At 41.7% G+C, this 19785-nt stretch overlaps 1 protein-coding gene across 1 annotated transcript in view; it reads right to left on the minus strand.

Annotated features, from left to right (window-relative positions):
- Nucleotides 1–1100: 1100 nt before the first annotated feature.
- The window catches only part of LOC127050184 (ATP-binding cassette sub-family G member 8-like), a 32339-nt gene continuing 13654 nt past the window's right edge, over nt 1101–19785 (minus strand). Inside the window, exons 5-14 of the mRNA XM_050951846.1 lie at nt 17665–17903; nt 17098–17230; nt 14375–14644; nt 10540–10705; nt 10346–10438; nt 8539–8738; nt 8325–8401; nt 4504–4771; nt 3216–3343; nt 1101–2236 (exon numbers count right to left, since the gene is read on the minus strand). Of these exons, the coding sequence (XP_050807803.1) occupies nt 2099–2236; nt 3216–3343; nt 4504–4771; nt 8325–8401; nt 8539–8738; nt 10346–10438; nt 10540–10705; nt 14375–14644; nt 17098–17230; nt 17665–17903 (1712 nt within the window). The 3' untranslated portion in view covers nt 1101–2098. The remainder of the gene's footprint in view (nt 2237–3215; nt 3344–4503; nt 4772–8324; nt 8402–8538; nt 8739–10345; nt 10439–10539; nt 10706–14374; nt 14645–17097; nt 17231–17664; nt 17904–19785) is intronic.

Raw genomic sequence — 19785 nt, forward strand, 5'->3', positions numbered from 1 at the left:
GCCCCTAAAATTCAGAGCTGTCCCTTATTGTCTTTAATTTCTCCCATTGTGTCTCTCCTTTTTTTTATTAAACATCAAAGTGAATTCACAACAGAGAGTCAGCCTAGAATTTAATCCTCTAAATACCTTGGAAATAGAGGTTTAGAATAGAAGTACCAATATACACCCTTAAAATTTCAATGTAATTTAAGAGATTCTAATCACAACAGATCATTACCAAGAAGAGTAAACCACTTTACAAAAATTAAGTGTGTTAAATATAATAAAAAGGAATAATCCAACAGGAAGCTGCCATCCTGACAATTTAATGATGCTGAGTAGGACTGAAAGAACTGGCTCTGCCATTAGAAAGCAGTGGAAATCTGACATTTTCAATATGGCACCTGGGGTAAGTTCTGGTCATGTTTGTCAAGAACAAAGGTAACTGCAGAAGCAATACTGGGTAGAGGGAGCTGTTTGGTTTTTTTTAACAAGAAAACTAAAAAAAAAAAAGGTAGAAGTCATGAAAAAAGAACCTTGACATGTTCTGGATTCCTACTGCTGTCTAATGGTGAATCTAGTTCATTCAGTCCTACTTTACCTCCTCAGGCTGGGCTTTGTCCGGGAGTTAATCACAGTGCAACCCCCAGTGACAGCGCCATTCATTGAACGGAACTAATGAAACAGTGTCTGGTATTTTTTACATTATTTTTTGAGATTTCCCCTTTTTTTAAAAAAAAAAATCTGTATTTATATAGTGTCCAAGGCATTATAACTAATTAAACTATGGTTTCCATTAACTGAAGTATTACAATTATTGAAATTAGAATAGGAGATTTATTTTGTTTTTACATAAACATACAGATATTTAGGAATGTGTCCACATCATGCACTGTTTTTTAAGCAAGTTAGGTATGTAAAATCTAATTTATACATGCAGTTAGTCTGACTGCACAGGCAAAAGGTAATGTCACATGGAAACTGCTAATTGCAGCCACTGGTATACACCATGTCTAATCTGTGTGAGCAGTTGTGGTAGTTGCATACCTTGTATGCATTACATGTAAGCATGTAACTAATGCACAACTGCAGGCATTCTTTGAATGCACTATTAACCTGGTGTATTCAGCACCAAGAATGTGAGGATACAGACTTAGTAAACTGCTAGAATACTGACTGGTTGTATGCAGGATGATGTTCATTGTTTTTTTTATAATGATATTTTATTAATATTGTCAAATATAGACTATGGCAGTATAATACATAGTGACATGTTGATTTGTAACAAGGAATCATCCAAACAGTCAAGAGAAGTGCATCAACAACATGCAAATAAAATACAAATGAAGAATCTCTGAAACATTTAACAATTGTTCTGAATTATTTTTAACTCTCTGGTTTGGATCATTACCTTCTGCCTACATAAAATCCTTCAGTAGCTTCAATGAAATCACACGCTTCATCTCCTGTCCTAAATTGCTTTGTTACAAAGTTACCATTCTCTGTCTGCTGTCTTGCACTGAGTGAAGTGATTTATATATAGTGTATACACTGGGATCTTTGTGGGTGAGAGATGTAAATCATTATTTTCATTATACTGTTACTCTATCTGAGTCTCCAAATTAAGTATATGGTCAATATTCATTTAGAGTCTATAGACCAGATCCTCAGCTGGTGTAAATTGGTGTAAGTTCATTTAAGTCAAGGGAGCTACATTGCTTTACACTAGCTGAGGATCTGGCCCCATATTCTTGAACTAAAACATATATGTGAGTCACATGCATCTTGTCACCTATATAATGACGTCAAAAGGAAAAAACATTGAAGGCACAAGTTAGTAGTTTAGTTTTTTTACCACTTATAGCACAGAGTCAAAGATTCTGAAGCTGACTTTCAACTATCTGTATTCTGCTGCCATCCAGTGGTTTACATAAAACAATGTGATATTAAAAGAATGAGTTTTACGGTACATCTTTGCTGTAGCGTACTAATAAAACATGAACATTGTGAAGTGTAAAAGATGGGATCCGTTTTGTGGTGAGCGAGTGGGCAGGTGTTTTACACGAGTCACAATAACCAACCACCCACTCGTGCTAATCTTTCCTTCATTTTTACCCTGTTACCAATCTTGATTTGATTTCTGCTTGATGAACCTCAGTGATAAATAGTATAAAAGCATGAAACCAGTACCAATACCAATAAGGATGAGGTAGCTTGCGTAGAGAGGGTACGAGTCCAGCTTCATAGCTTGAATTACCTGTAAGCACAGACACCACAAAATAGTAATTAAAAATCTCTTTAAAATGGATGTGCAAAGTAGCACATCTCTTTGGTTTTGCTCCTCTTCCTTCCTTGCCCCTGGTGGCTTTTGTGTTCTTATTTTCAGTTACAGCAAGATCAGCTTTGTCACACCTCTCAACAAGTGTATCATTACGAGGAACACAGCTCTATTTCTGAACAGTGTTTTCCAACAAACGTGTAGCTGAGGTTTGTGAAGGGAATTATTGCTTTATTTGCTCTTTTAAAATGGATTTCATCTTTTCCCCTCCCCAGATAACAAGGCACCATATAAATATTCTGACACAAATCTGCCACTGCATGACCTGTCTCAAGCAGAGGCTGCCATTTGTGCTATATGATATGGTGTCTTGAGTATATGAACACACATCCACTGGAGGACCAAAGTGATACACCAGACTTGTTCCATTTAGTATCTACAGTAACAGGCACTCCAAAAATGAAATGCCAAGACATCCAATCACTACACCAGTGGCTCTCTACGTTATTCTTGCAGCAACTGGCAACCGTCCTTTTGTACTGCTTCAAGCAGGCTTTGGAGGTTCCCAAGTACAGGGGAAAAACATATCGCAATCTCTTTCCCTCCCTCCCTCCTGTATGGTAGGATGGGACTAATTTAATATGGCTCTGTCAAACTCTGGCCACTTCATTTCCCACTCTGCCTATGTGGGGGCTCAAATAGCGAGTTGACAGGGAAAGGGAGCAGTCATATTATTCCACAAAACTTTGGTGATGCTGCAGCTCAGGCTTAAGCCAAAGGTCAAACAGCATGTGCTATGGCTCCAATTTAGCAAAGTTAATGAGCATAAGCACGCTCTGACAGTGCTTTGCTGAATCAAGGCATATATCATTTAGCCAGCTACAATAATAAATGCCTTTAGTACCTATTCCTCAAATTATTTATCAAATATAAAAATCTCTCTGGGAGACTGACTTACAAGTTTCCCTGGAATTTGAAAGGTAACATTTCCAACCGTCATTTGGTATGTGAGTTCAGTGAACTGAATTTGCATCAGGCTTTCGTAACTCCATCTGACAAAAGATAGTTTAGAAATCCAAAGTGGAACTGGAAAAGATGGTAGGAGGGGGAGAGAAAGAAAGGGAGGAATCTGTCTTAATATAAACACACAAATGAGCCTATTATATCTAACCCTGCCACGTTTACATAAGTTATATGAATCAAATCCTCGTATAAGCTAAGTCTTTGATTAGTTTGTCCACGCACATTAAATATGCGTAGAAATTTGGTACCCAAAACTGGATGAAGAATTGAGGTTGGCAAAAAAAAGGACTGTAGCTCTTCTGGAAGGCTTTTTGCATGTCTCCAGTTACGATAAGGTTTTTTGATTTGTTAGTTTGTTTTTATTATATATATTTTACAGAGCCACTTTGTTCTAGTAATAAAATATAAAAGAGGACAGACTCTGGTCAAATTTGACTAAAATTTTGTTTTGTTTTAAAAACAGTGTTTTTTGAAAATATTCCAATAAAGCTTTATTTAAATTGCAGTCTAACAGAATGCTTATTATGTAGATCAGACATTGAAACTCTGTCCTTGTGCTTTGAGTACCCAATACTGACTAGAAACTGACCATAAACAGTACAATTGAGACATCATTGTACAAGTTGAGCTGAAACTAAATAAGCATTATCAGTAAAAATTATGTTGATTTTTTAAAACTATTTTTCATTTAAGTACAGTATCCTAAACATTTGTTTCCTTTAAATATTTAACTTGACAGTTCAAATACAACAGTAGCAAAGCAACTCGTATTCAGTTGCTATTTATTACATGACAGTGCTAAATTCTGTGTTAAAGGCTTTCTAAATGACACTTATGTAGCCTTGAGTGTAATTTTGAACTTATCAATGAGACTGGTTTTGTACTCATCTTTGAATTATTTCTATATTTACAAACCTTGGAACAGAACAAAAATAATGTACAGTACATATACTACATTCTTAAATAGTGCTTTTTATCCATAGATCTCAGAACATAGTAGATATTCCAATTTTATAGATGGATGGGAAAACTGAGGCACATAGTGATGAACTGACGTATCTAACACCACCCTATAAGCTAACAGAAGAGTTGAGATTAGAACCCACGTTACCTGAGTTCCTGTCCAGTATTCTATCCACTAGGCCATAATGCCTCAAAAATTTACTTATGATTTACAAAAGCTATAAGTAGTTGCCCGTTATGACTTCATTTGCCAGTCTTACCTAGCCACAGGTTTTCTAACCTTACCACGAAACCGCCACTGATGAAGAATGTTGTGAAAATGGTGTTGCCGAAGAAGGCTGACATTTGCAGTGTTGGGAACAGTGCTGCAAACCATAGTGCCATTGCTCGGGCACAGAAAACCACAAGCCAGACTGCCAGGAAGTTAAGAAGGAAATGTTCTGGTTCAGGACTGAGATTTGCCAGCCAGTAGATAGGAACTCCATAAATTAATACAAAAGCACAGTGTTCTGGGAGCTCCCCCAAAATCTGTTGAAGAAAAAAATCACTGAAAATTATGGAACTTTCTCATATTAATATATTTATTTAAAAAAAACATTTGCAGGAAATAACCTATTAAAATGCAATCACCTTCAGTGTTGTCAGTGACACACTTAAAAAAAAAAACAGAAATAGGAGGATCCTAGCTCATTTTCCTTCCATTTCTAGTTGTGACATTTTCTATAACTAAAACCTAAATTGATAGGCTTCTTTTTAAGGATTATATGTCTTATTTTGCTACAGTTTGTCAGTTTCTGAGAATCTAAGACATTTCCCATAAAAGCTCATAAACTTGATGGCAATAATGCCACTAACGAGTCGCTGCAAATGTATTTTAGTCCAAATTCTGTTGAATCTTTAAGACGAGTATACTTTGAGTCATCCACTCTGAAGTCCCTTCCTCATTTTTGCCCATTGTTGGAGCAGCACATTCTGCTGTTAATCCAGGGGTTCTCAAACTTCATTGTCCTTTCTGACAACAAAAATTACTACACGACCCCAGGAGGGGGGACCGAAACCTGAGCCTGCCTGAGTCCTGCTGCCCTGGTGCGGGGCCAAAGTCAAAGCCCAAGGGCTTCAGCCCCAGCAGACGACCTGTAACCTGAGTCCCTGGGCTGAAGCCCTCGGGCTTTGACTTCAGGCCCAGGTGGTGGCACTCAGGCTTCAGCTTCAGTCCTGGGCCCCAGCAAGTCTAGGCCAGCCCCAGTGACCCATTTTAATGGGGTTGCCACCCACTTTGGTGTCCCAACCCACAGTTTGCGAACTGTTGAGTTAATCCATTGGAAAACAAAAACATTCGAGTTTTGATAAATAAGTAGTAAAAGGCATATGTAGTGGTGTGATCACTTCACCCATGGGATATAAGCAGGAGTGTACTTGAAGGTCACCTAATAATATACCTCTACTGCTATGGTTCATAAAAAATTGATATAATTTCATTGTGAAAGCTGTGTTGTCAATATGAACTACAAAGAATATTTTTTCCCCAGAGCCACTCATGAGGGTTGTAAATCTTGTGTGGGAATGGAAACCTAAATTACAGATGCTGTGGTGGGCAGAGCGTTCCTAAAGGAAGGGATTAGCCTCAGCTCTGGCATTAACAAGGTATATTTTTAAAAGTATCTTTTGTAATGCTTTTTTCTGAAACAATTGTGCTGCATACATTTAATATGGTGGTTTTCTCCAATCACTGTTAGGTTAAACAAAATTTGGCCCTTGAAGGTGAAAGATGAAATTGCCACATTCTATGTCACTTTTTTATGGTGCTGCTTCTGATCACTTTGATTTAGAAGTGTGTCTAATGGTTGCATGTACATGTATCATGGCCACATTGTATCAGACTGCAGCATTTACAAAGATTCTTCTGTAACACGGGTCTCTTCATGTTACTAAACTCACAACAACACATCAGTAATGAGGTATGCAGAAAAAAAGGTACGTAAAACTAATCAAAACAATGCATTTCCTTTTCAGAATGCTCAACATTGACACCAAGTTGTGCTTCATAACCAACTACAGGTTTGTTATTTTAGAGACAAGCTTTTTTTAAAAAACCACTGTGGGAGCCAAAACTTGAATAGAAGCTCTTGAGGGAACAAATAATAATATGCTTCAGCTGTCCAGCCTTCTGATTTGTAGGCATAGATGTTTACATCTGGAAATCCATATAAATGCCATTTGTGTTCAGAAGTGACTAACAGCAAAACTGGGTCACAAATAATTGCAACCGCAAATTTATGCCACGGTGAGTACCCTTTGAAAATGTACCCCTTGCTGAACACCACATCAAAGATGCATTGTGAAAACAACCATCCGGTCTGATTTCTAACCACTCTCTCTAAATTATACACTTGAGGCACTGGACTTAGCCTCCTTGTGCCCCAACACCTCAACCAGGGACAACCTGAAGTGAAAGTGATGGTACTTGCCCTTCATTGATGTCTGTTTCCTATGAAACAGCTATTGCCCATTGTAAACAAACAGCTCTACCTTGATTGCCTAAAGGGTAATGCTGACCTGACTTTGTTCTCTCACCAATTAGCGCAGAGGGCAATGATAAGCTACAGTCCCCTTTAGTCAAAGGCCCACTTTTCCCATTTCTCTCCTCTTGGGACTGGCCAGTGAATGGTGGAAGATTACACCTGCACCTCCAACAACACAAAAGGGCTCATTTTCCTTAAAGGGGGCAGGTGTGACAACCCCTGCAGCCTAACAGCTCAGTGGTGAGACAGCAGAGAATAACTCCCCTAGTTTGATCTGACCTAAGGCTTTTCCATCTCCTGCCCTACCCCAGCCAGTGAGACTTATAAATCCCCTTGTCTCTGCAGTCTGAGGCCTGGTCTACACTAGGCGTTTAAACCAATTTTAGCAGCGTTAAACCGATTTAACGCTGTATCCGTCCACACTATGAGGCCCTTTATATCGATATAAAGGGCTCTTTAAATCAGTTTCTGTACTCCTCTTCAACGAGAGGAGTAGCGCTAAAATCAGTATTACCATATCGGATTAGGGTTAGTGTGGCCGTGTGAATGGCATGTAGCTCATCATTTCTGCGGGATCTGACACAGAGCAGCTGTGCTCTCTGATACACTGGTTCTCTAGTACACTTGCCCCATATTCTAGGCAGGACTGACTCTATTTTTAGAAACCATAAAGGAGGGATTGACTCGGGGAGTCATTCCCAGTTTTGCTTTTGCACCCCCGGCCGATCTCAGCCAGGGGCACCCACGATAGCAGCAGACAGCACAGAAAGACAGATAACCGTCATCTCATTGCCAAATTACACTGGCAGCAGACAGTACAGAACGACTGGTAACCGTCTCTGCTATCATGCAAAAGCAAATGAATGCTGCTGTGTAGCGCTGGAGTATCGCCTCTGTCCGCGGCATCCAATACACATACGGTGACTGAAAAAAAAAAAAAAAAAAAAAAAGCTGAACGGGCCAGGGAAAAATGGTGCGAAATGATTGTTTGCCGTTGCTTTCCTGGAGGAAGGAATGACTAACAACATTTACCCAGAACCACCCGCGACAATGATTTTTGCCTCATCAGCCACTGGGCTCTCAACCCAGAATTCTAAGGGGCGGGGGAGACTGTGGGAACTATGGAATAGCTACCCACAGTGCAACGCTCCAGAAATAGACGCACACCTCGAACCATGGACGCACACTGCCGAATTAACGTACTTAGTGTGGCCGTGTGCACTCGACTTTATACAATCTGTTTTATAATAGCAGTTTATGTAAAATCGGAATTATCCCATAGTGTAGACGTACCCTGAGTAGCCAGTGAAAGGATCCTCTTGGACCTTGACTACTTTCTGACCTAGGGCCAGGTTCATGATTTATGGAGACAGATGCTTTAAGAGCGTTGTGAGGCTTAATTAATTAGTTAATAAATGTTTGGGAAGCAGGATGACAGCTTTAGATGATAGGCATGATAAGTGCGAAGCATGAACAAAATTTCATCACCCACACACAAAGCTTTTACTTTTCATGTTAAAACCAGATATACACTTTTCTTGACAGCTGAAACCAATTACCTTAGCAAAGAAGTAGGGAGTAACAGAATACATCCCATCTTCTAAATCATGATAAAGCATAGCTCTTTCTGAATGACCTACAGTATAAAACAGAAACAGACAAGTATATTTCATGCTAGAACTGCCCATAGTCAATACATTTTTCATTACCAATTTAAGTATTATTTTGTTTGATTGTCTTAAAGCATTAACATTAAAACTGACAGACACTTACATTTTGAAATAACATCCAGGACCACTGTGAAGGGGATTAGTGCACATATCAAAAACAACAGTGCTGTTGTGTCCTGAATAGATAGCTTGCTTTTCTCATGACCATAGTATAAGAATCCAATTAATAATGACATTAGAAGGGCCTCAGATCCATGGATTAATAACGTTGAAAGATCTCTGAAGTTACTGGAGATTTGACGACTAAGAAAAACAACAACACTGACCGTAAGATACTATAATAGCTAATAATGCCCATTTAGCTACATTTAGATACTTTGGCCTGATTCTCTTATCATTCACACATATGGAACCATATTGACTTCAGATGGGATGAGAATTTGGCGTTTCAGACAGGAACATGTATAGTACAAATCAAAACTATTGTTAACAAATTTCTGGCCAGCTAGCACTTCATGGTTGTCATCATTCTAGATAGCATGGTCATTGGGAAATTCATGGTAGAAGTGGGGATAGAAATCAGATCCTCCAGCTCCAAAATATAGATCCAATCACTTGAGCTAAAGCAGAATCTCTGTTTAAGGATAAATGACCCACCATTAAATAGTTCTGGCATGATCCAGCACAGGGGTGGGCACACTGTGTCCCACGGACCAAATCCAGCCCACGATCCATTTTAAGCTAGCCCACGAGCCACACCACACAGCTTGCCCCTGCTCCAGCCAGGGTGCTGGGTTGGAACTGCACCGGGCGGCTCTGCCTCACTCCGCTCAGGGGGCAGGATTCGGGCAGCACCACGCGGCTCAGCCCCACTCCAGCCAGGGCACAGGATCAGGGGCCACAAAACGCGGCTCCCAGAAGCCACTCCAGCTTCTACGTGCTCCAATGGGAGATGCAGGGGCAGTGCCTGTGGATGGGGCAGTGTGCAGAACCGCCTGGCCGCACCTCTGCATAGGTGATGGAGAAGGGATATGCCACTGCTTCCGGGAGCTGCTTGAGGTAAGCGCTGCTCGGAGCCTGCACCCCCTGAGCCTTTCCCCACATCCCAACCCCCTGCCCCAGCCCTGATCCCTCTCTCACTCTCCAAACCCCTCGATCCCAGCACCCTCCTGCACCTCAAACCTCTCAGCCCCACCCCAGAACCTGCATCCCCAGCTGGAATCTGCACCCCTGCCCCAGCCCTGATCCCCCTCCCACCCTCCAAACCCCTTGGTCCCAGCCCAGAGCACCCTCCTACACCCCAAACTCCTCATCCCCAGCCACACACACCCCCGCACCACAACCCCAATTTTGTGCGCATTCATGGCCCGCCATACAATTTCTATTCCCCGATGTGGCCTTCGGGCCAAAAAGTTTGCCCACCTCTGATCCAGCAGATAGTAATGGTACTTCAGACACATTAAGCCAGTTAATTACAATTTTTTGAGTAATTGTGAAAGTACTAGTGAACATCACAGCCAACTACAGCAACCACCAGCAGTAACAATCATGCTAAAATAAGGATAAACAAATCTCATGCCTCATGTCTTAGTCAAAAAAAGTTGAGGAAATTTCTTGAATCCCCTTGCCTGGGAGAGCATGTTGCAATTGGCTAGGTTTATCGAGGGGAAAGGTGTGACTGCCTTTCTCTGAAGAATGAAGTAAGAGTGGCAGGATATGGGGTGGACGTGGGGTCAGATCTAGTATAACAACTTCTATATTCCAGTGTGACACAAACTCATCACCAGCTTTCTCCAGACTTTCAGCCTATGTTCAACTTGTCCTTCATGCTTCTCTCTTAACATTCATGTCCATTGCATTTTTAAATGTTATTCCTGCAAGACATCAGTTTCCTTTTAAAATAAGATTACCTTAGTAATACAGTAAACTGCTTTAAGCCACCTGGTAACTGATCAGTTGACTGGGCGTGCATGTTAATCACCTCTTCTGGAGTGAAGAGGGAACTGTTCAGAAGAAAAGAGAGAAAATGGGAGTAGCTTGATTTCAACAACTGTTTCATATCAAGCATATCAAGTTCTGTTTATAAATAACATAATTATTTTACCTTTGTTCACTGTGAACAGTCGTCACACAGGCTCGTTCATTAGCTTTCCATAAGACGTCATCAGAATCTTTGACCTTCTCCCAGAACAAGGTGGCAAGTGACCTTGCCCTTTTCTGACTTTCCAACTCCTTCTCTTTGCTCTGTTTATCAATGCTGGTCAAATCAACTGCAAGACATTATCTGATATGGGTCTACGTACCTAAGAGATGATAATTTACTCATATTTGTATTGCTAATAATAAATTTCATCTTCAGCAGAACCTACCAAATTGTAGCACATCTATATGATATGATGCGGCAGTGGTCACTCTTAATGTTTGTCAATTGCTGTATATAACTCAATACCATTACTTCAGTATTTGCAGTGTGTTCCCTAAATTTTCTCTAGACAACATGCAAAGCCTGAATTAACACTATCTAATCGCCAAAGGAAAAATTGGATGCTTTTCACGTTGACCACTACAACACTATATTTTACTATTACGGTATAAATACATTTTTCTTTCTAGTTTGGGAACAAAGTCTAGTGGCTAGAGGGCTTAGTCTGCCCTCCCATGCCCCATTTGTCACATACAGGGCTGTGAGTGTCCCCTACAGCTCCCTCCCCCTCTACCACTGTGCCCTCTTCTTCCCCATCCCAAGGGCTCTGTGTGCCTCCCTTCTTCCCATATAAAGGTCCCCCATTCTCTCCTCCAGTAGGATTCTGTGTGCCCCTTTTCTCCCCTGCCCTCCTATACTCCCTCTCCCCATAACCATTCTCATGTTTTTATTTACCTGTCTGGGAGCTAAGTCATTCAGGGAGTCAACATTTTAAACTGAGATGGGGAGATACTGTTATGTTGGAATATGTTATTGGCTGCCATCAACAGGTTCTTTGCTCTATAGATAATTACAAGGTTGAAGGGGACAAGTCTGCTAACCAGGTATTGGGGCTCTGTGTGTCCCCATTTCCTCCTTCCAGTTTTCCAATTTTCACCCAAATCAATAGGGTTCTGCCCATTGATACCTAGAACATTTTGCTAAAATTTTGGAATTCATTAGATGCAGTGTTCAAAAATTATCACATCCAAATGCCCAAACAATCATAGTTCAACAGTCAAGTTCAGCACACACAGGGGCATATAAGCTTGGCCAGCTATGGTTTGCAGAATGATAAATCAGACTGCATAAACAGCTGATCAAGGCTCAGTGCAAGGAGCGGATAAGCTGCTAATTTGACCATGATTGTTCCATTAGTCCATAGGCAGTTTAAACAGATTATGTCATGAATGAAGACACAATACATTACATGTCCCCCCCGCCCTCTCACTTTAGGATATGATCAGCTAATTTACAGTCTTCAGATTTTGAGACAAGTAGCACAAAATATCTCCAGTGCTCCCCGTATGCATGACAGGATGAAAGACAAGTTTTTGAAAATCTCAACTAACAAACACTATTTTTTTCTCTGTTATAGCACCATTTTTCTGCAAGTAGATGGGTTGGAATCCTTCATATGCCCATACCCATTAAGGCGGAAGGATCAGAAATCTGGAGAATTTAAGCAAATATACAGACCCTTATTTGTATATTAATTGATATGCAACCCATTATTTAAATAATTGGCAGTAAATATCCTGGTGTAAGGCTAATAAGGTCATCACATGGAATGAGCTGATGGAATAGAGGAATTGTTATGCTCCTGACTAGCTCTGGCAACTCCCTGGTTGGTAGCCAGGTAAGTCTGGCTACTCCTTGTCCTGGACTAGGTGGAGAGTTCTAATTGGTCTTCCAGCTAGGGTTCCAATTTTGGTTGGCCATATTCCTGGAGATTTCATCAAATTACATAATCTATAATTAATGATTCATCTTCAATTCCTGGAGACCCCAGGACAATCCTGGAGGCTTGGCAACCCTAATTCCAGCCCCTGTTACTGACCCTGAGCTGGGGAATCTGGCTGCTACCAGCTGGACAACACTTTGGGTGCCCAGCTAGGGAGGCTGCCCCAGGCTGGTGGGAGGGGGGTTCTGGCTGCTGCTGTTTGGCTGCTACTCACAAGCCCTTGTGGCCAAGGAGAGAGGAGTAGAGACCTGTCCAGTGACACCTTAGCCATAGCTCTGCATGTGTGGACACCAGTGTGTTTGGGAGGTGACACTCAAGATAGTGTCTCTGTGGTCAGCATCCTGAAGGCCACTAACCATAGAGATCTTGCCTAGAGAAGGCCAAATGACAGAGATTTCCCAGAGTGCCTCTGAGGCAGTCTCCCCAGGTGGAGGTCCTGTACACCCTGGGTGCGGCCCTGGGGTGGGGAGAGCCTCATTGTGCTCTAAGCCCAGGCCTCCACCAGTGACCACAGATTTCCTGCCCTGAGTGCTGGAGCTGGCTCCCCCAGCACAACTCCAGACACACCCAGAGGGATCACCCTACAGCAAGGCGGCCTGAGCCCACTGGGCCCCAGCTGACTGGGGACTGAGCATCTGTCTCAGAGTTCTGCAGGGTAAGAATTTCTCTGAGCTGCACATAGCCCTCTGAGCCACTGGGGCATGGGCCAGGCACAGCCAGGAGTGACATCTCCAAGATACCGGCAACTCCAGGGAGGAACCTGGGACAGTGACTTCAGATTTCTTTGCCAAGAGGAACAAAGTACCAGCTGTTCGGGTCCCCCCACCCCTTCTCCAGTATCCCACAACAGGGAAAACGGGGAACTCCTATAGTCACCATAATGCTCCCCCACCTAGGAAGTGGTGAAGTTACTTACCTTAGGAAACCAGTTTCCCACCCTGGAAACCAGAAGGTAAAGAGATCTCTGTAGAAAAGCAACTGATTGGCTCCCTTATTTTGTACTAGGTGCAGAAAGCTCCAGAGCATGTAAAATGTGGGACTAACCGTGTGTGAAACAAAGCAAGTGCAAACATTAGCCATACTTTGCAGGGGTGGATGGATTGTCACATACACAGTCACTTAAGGTTGGTTTTGCCATACAGTTCCACTTATTTTTAAACTGTTACTCTAGCAAAGAGTAACAAAAGCTCTGATACAGCTTTGATTTATAAGTCACCTATCAGCAGGGCCGGTGCAAGGATGTTTCGTGCCCTAGGCGAAACTTCCACCTTGTGCCCCCCCATACCCCTGCCGTGAGGCACCCCCTCCCGCCCCTGCGGCAGCTCCCCCGCTCCGCCCTGAAGCGCCCCCTTGTGGCAGCTCCCCACCCCTCCACCCTGAGGCACCCCTCCCACCCCAGCTCACCACTGCTCTGCGCACGAGCACCCCAGAACGCCGTCGCTGCTTCACTTCTCCCACCTCCCAGGCTTGCGGTGCCTAAGCTGATTGGCACCGCAAGCCTGGGAGGCGGGAGAAGTGAAGCAGCTCACCCCTGCCCCACCTCCTCCCCGAGCATGCCGTGGCTGCTTCACTTCTCCTGCCTCCCAGGCTTGCGGTGCCAATCAGCTTAGGTACCGCAAGCCTGGGAGGCGGGAGAAGTGAAGCAGCCATGGCCTCCTTGGGGAGGAGGTGGGGCAGAGGTGAGCTGGGGCAGGGAGTTCCCCTGCGTGCCGCCCCTCCTCCTTACTTGCTGCAGGCGGTCCTCCCCACACTCTCCTGCCCCAGCTCCCTCCGCCTAAATGCCAGCAGCGACTGGGGCGGCCAAAGATCCGGCCGCCACAGTTGCTGCTGAAGAAAATGGAGCCTCCCAAATCCCAGCACCGTAGGCAACCGCCTAAGTCACCTAAATGGTTGCACTGGCCCTGCCTATCGAACAAATGGAATTCAATAAAAATCAGTGCATTACATAAGCTTATGAAAATAAATGATTTCATGCACCCAATTTTTATTTGTTTGATCACATCTGATACTAACCATAGAAATCTGCAGGATTGCTGTATTTTGGGCAGGGATAGCCGATTTCTGTGAAATATTGGACCATGTCCCGGGCTGTTCCAGAATAGATGATAGTTCCAGAGGTCATCAGAAGAACTAAATCAAAGAGTTGGAATATATCTGATCGGGGCTGGTGAACTGAAAGGAGAACTAATCTGTTTCCTCTGGCAAGCCTGGATAGTGTTATCACAAGGTTGTGTGCAGTAAAACTGTCTAGTCCAGATGTGGGTTCATCAAGTATCAGTATTCCTGTCAAAGAGAAAAGTTGGTGATGGGAAGCATTGTTTGATTTTGTGTTGCATGTGAAATGGCACCGGTACGTAAAATCTTATTGATACATTTTTAAAGATTTTTTTCAAAGAAGCAAGATCAAATATTATTTAACAAGGAGAAAATTCCCTTCCCTAAAGTTCTTTCTCCACATTACCAAACCATTTCCTGTAGTTCCAATCCTGCTCCTACACAAATTAATAAGAATTGACACTGACTTTCAATGGGAGTAGATTCAGGCCCTATATTTTAATTTCCAGTGTTTTTCTCCTAACTTTCAGCTTTATGTAATAGATACAAGACTGTAACAGTAGTCAGTTCGGTATCTTTCCATGTACAGTAACTCCTCACTTGAAGTCATCCCAATTAACGTTGTTTCGTTGCTGATCAATTAGGGAACATGCTTGTTTAAAGTTGTGCAATGCTCCCTTATAATGTAGTTTGGCAGCTGCCTGCTTTGTCCACTGCTTGCAGAAAGAGCAGCCCGTTGGAGCTAGCTGATGGGGGCTTGGAATCAGGGTGGACCGGCAGCACCCTATCAGCTCCTCGCTCCCCTAAGTTCCCTGTGCAGTAGCAGCCCAGCAGGCTATCAATTGCTGGACAGTTCAGCTGTCCCTCCCCGGACTGTCATGTGCTGCTCCTGCCCTATGCCTTGGAGCTGCTCCTGGGTGCCTTCTGCTTGCTGTTGCAGGGAGGGGGGAAGAAGGGGGCTAATGTCAAGGTGTCCCCCTCCCCCCTACTCCTGCACCCTGCTTACCCCATCTCCACAGAGCGGTGGGACACACGACAGGGCTAAGGATGGAGGGAGCTTGCTGGTAGCAGCTGCTATCTCAACTTCCTAATCTACTTAAAAAGGCAATGTACTAAGGGTGCAGTCAGCATACTTAAAGGGGCAATGCACATCTCTCTCTCTCCCATATACAGGGTGTGTGTCTCTGTCCACCCTCTTCCACCCTCTGACTCCACCACCTACCTCAACCAAGCTTCACAATCACCATTGCTGTGTACAGTATTAAACTGTTAAAAAATTATATTGTACATATATATATATATATAATATAGTCTTCTGTCTGGTGAAAAAAAATTCCCTGGAATCTAACACACACACATTAGTTTATATTAATTCTTATGGGGAAATTGGATTTGCTTAACATCGTTTCACTTAAAGTTGCATTTTTCAGGAACGTAACTACAAGGTTAAGCGAGGAATTACATGAGATGTAGATTCAGTGTGGTTAGAGTTTAGTGCAATACTCCCACTCATTCTGTGTTCAGACTACTTGCATCATTCAGTTGAAAAGAGTCACATGGGGTGTGCAAACTCCTCAAAACCAGAAAGTTAAAGTTATCCCCCCCTCCCCCAAAAAAGAGGAGCATGAAAGCGAAGAGAGGAGAAATAAGTTCTACATTAATATTTTCTATCTGAAGGTTTCTTTGCAATTGGTTGTTGAAAACTCAAGTGGGATAATGTCAAACATTTTGAGACCTAGTATTATTCACTGTTTATATCGAGGCCCCAAGTAGTATCAAGTGCTGTACAGGCACACACAAAATCGTGGGCCTAGATCCTAAAAGATATTTAGGCATGTAGCTCTCACCTAAATCCCTTTGAGGATCTGAACCATGAAGAGCTTATTATGAGTAAATATAGAGTTTGAAGTGCTATAAAGGAGAAATTTGTATTTAATTTATCTTTTCCTGGAAACAGAAAGTGTTTTGCATCAATACATATCTCTTTTCCTGAGCAGCACTTACTTAAAAACATTTTTTTGCCTTCCCTGTAATTGTGGAAAAAATAGCCTTATCTACACTGGAAATTTTCACACCCATGTTTCCTAAAGAAGGCAAGCGTACTGATAGAAACTACAATATAGACATGGATTAGGCTTTATTACCACCATGTTGGCAGGTGAGAACAGGAGTAAAAACAGCTAAGCCTCCCTGAGTTTTCACTGCATGGGGCTCACCCTGTTGGTAATTTACAAATCTGAAAAATCCTAGTGTAGCCACAGGCACTGATATTACCATCTAGTACCCTAGTCCTACAAATTGTTATTAACATAATCTTTACTCTCACAAATAGCCCAACTGAAGTCAACAGGACTAATAGTGTGCACAACAGTTTGAAAGACTGGGCACATAACACTGGAAAAGTGATTACAAGATATAGGGTCTGATTCTGATTCTACCGAAGTTAACAGAAATTCTTATGGTGACTTAAATGGGAGAAGATTAGGTCAATAAACTGCATAATAAAGCCACTAATGTCCAAGTAAATAATCTTCCCTGCTTGTATTTAAAATGTAAATAGGTACAATTGTTGCAGCCAGTGGAAAAAAAAATATTTCCCTTACTAATGTAACCTCTCCCCCTCACGCCCCCCGCCAATCTGGTTTTGTGGTTTAATTAAGACGGATGACTTTATTGCTCACCAGGGTTCCACAGCAGCTGCACTCCAATGCTTACTCTTCGCCTTTCTCCGCCCGACACACCTCGGATGTATTCATTCCCTACTCTTGTGTTTGCACACTGTCGTAACCGCAGTTCCGCTATAACATTTTCCACCTGGAGGGTCCAGGATAAAGCAAGGGATGGTTGTTTAATCATTAAGTACAATGCACAGTGCACACCCAAAATTACATTTGGCTTTCCTCATCGTTCAAATGTTACTGTGCTATCTGATCAATAGCCAGCTTAAAAGAAACTTTGACTTTCTCAGAGGTAACATTTTCTAAAAATTCAGCAATTCATTTCTTAAATTCAATTCATTTCCCTAAAGCTTTCCCTAATTGCCATTTGGAACAACTGCAGCTTTCTATCTGAGAGCAAAAAAAATTAAAACCTATTTATAAGCAAAAATAGACAAATCAAGCTTTAGATTTTACAGCTTACACAACAAATGCCCAGTTCAATTTAACTGTTCTTACCCCAAACATACTTGGGTAATTATGTCAAATACATTTTTGACAACTTTATTTTTTTTCAGCAGCTTTAATTACCCTTTTTTCCCTTTGTGAGTCTGAAAAAGTCTTCGGGAGACGCAGTTTTGCAATGAATAATAAAGTTTCTTTGACTGTTAGGTTGGGTAGTAGTTGATCATCCTGACGTACATGTGCAACGCATTTCTTAACAAGCTGGTGAGTACTGGGTTTTCCATTGATTATGATTTGGCCAGATTTAATTTTCCCACCATGATCTCGACAGGTTATCACGTCAAGTAAGGATGTTTTTCCACAGGCTAGAAAAATCATAATTTAAAAAGTTAAAAATCTCTCTGGGTCAAATTCTAGAGCTGTTCCATTTGGTCACAAAAATGAGGCAAAAGTTTTTGCCACATTCATGTGGCTCCATATTCACCCCCATCCTAAGTCTCGCTGTAGCTTATTTCAGAACCCCTGAAGGAGAACAGCCTGTGAAGGAAGGGATGGTCTCTAGCTGATTAGCTCTTCCCAGAGGGCTCCTCCTGGACTACATTTGCAGAGGTCCTGCCTGAATGTGGAGTGAGAACTGCAGCAGAGAGCTTCTAAGACATGCTTCTCCTTGTGGCTGCCCATATCATAATGATGAGTATGGTATAACATATAGGAAGAAAGAGAGATCAGACAGACAAAACCAGTAGGTATGTAGGTCGAGGCATGTTCTTATGGAAACCAACCAGACAGAATTTGCCCCTGTATTTTTAAAACTAGCATAATTCATCTGTGTTGCAAACATTTTCTGAAACAGGCAATGTGCACTGAAACCAATTGGAGGATCTAAACCCAGGGTTTTTAGGTAATGTAGTGGGCACCAATAAGTAGGAGACCTGAGTTCAGGGTTTGACTTTGTTTTGAGCCAAAGGTTTAGGACATCTCTAGAAGTTATAATGTGAACTCTTAGACTAGACCAGTGATTCTCAACCAGGGCTACACTTTCCCCTGGGGTGCACAGAAGTCGTCCAGAGAGTACATCAACTCATCTAAATATTTACCTAGTTTTACAACAGGCTACATAAAAGGCACTAGAAAAATCAGTACAAACTAACATTTCATATGGACAATGACTTGTTTATACTGCTCTATATATTATATGTTGAATATTCCAATTGATTAATTTTATAATTATATGGAAAAAAATAAAAATGAAGCAATTTTTCAGTAATAGTGTGTGTGATACCTTTGTATTTTTATGACTGATTTTATAAGCAAGTGGTTTTTAATTGAAATGAAACTTGGGGGCTACACAAGACAAACCAGACTCCTGAAAGCGGTACTGCATAGTAGTCTGGAAAGGTTGAGATCCACTGAGCTAGAGGACTACCAGCGAGACTGCTGCCTCTTATAGAATGGCACTAATTGAGCTCCAAAGATGCCTGAAATCTTCAAAACCCAACTCCTCCCACTCCATAACAAAGTTATGGACTGAAGTTAACCGTATCTGTAATTATAGATTTTTGCCTTACCCTAGTCTTGATCATGTGGTGTCTTGAGAATTCTGTCCTTGGTCCAGCAAACACCTTTTACACAGGCTTAACATTAGGCACAGGAGTAGTTCCATTGGCCTCAGCGGGTTCTGCATGGACACAGGGTCCATGCTACTGGATCTGATTGCAGGACTTGGCCTAAATTTGTATTATAAACTTGCTTTGTGGAATTATTTGTGAACATGAATAAATATGGTGTTTTTAAAACACGAAATATTGGCTCACACTTAGGGGGAACAGGACTAAAATAATGGAAGCAAAATGACATTTGGAAATAAATAACAAATGTCTTGTTCTCTCATGTTGTGTGATATAGCTTGTAAACATGCACACAGTTCCTTCATTATTAATTATTATTATTTATTTATTATTTAATTTATTACTGGTCTTCACTTTAGAAGATGAATTCCCTGCTTGATTATTTGAGGGTTATTTTTATGTAGAATTTTTTTAAAAAAGAAATCCATCCATTTGCAAACCATATATCAATCCATTTGTGACTGACACAGTGATTGCTAACAATAAAGTGAAACCCCTCAGCAATTTTGACCAACTTCACTAAAGTATTTAATAAAGTAGTTAATAAACTTTTTTTAAACTGTTTCAGACCAGTTAGCTGAATGGGGTTTGTGCTTACTGTAAGCTACTTAACAAATAC

The sequence above is a fragment of the Gopherus flavomarginatus genome, chromosome 4, assembly GCF_025201925.1.
Source record: "Gopherus flavomarginatus isolate rGopFla2 chromosome 4, rGopFla2.mat.asm, whole genome shotgun sequence".
Classification (NCBI taxonomy): domain Eukaryota; kingdom Metazoa; phylum Chordata; order Testudines; family Testudinidae; genus Gopherus; species Gopherus flavomarginatus.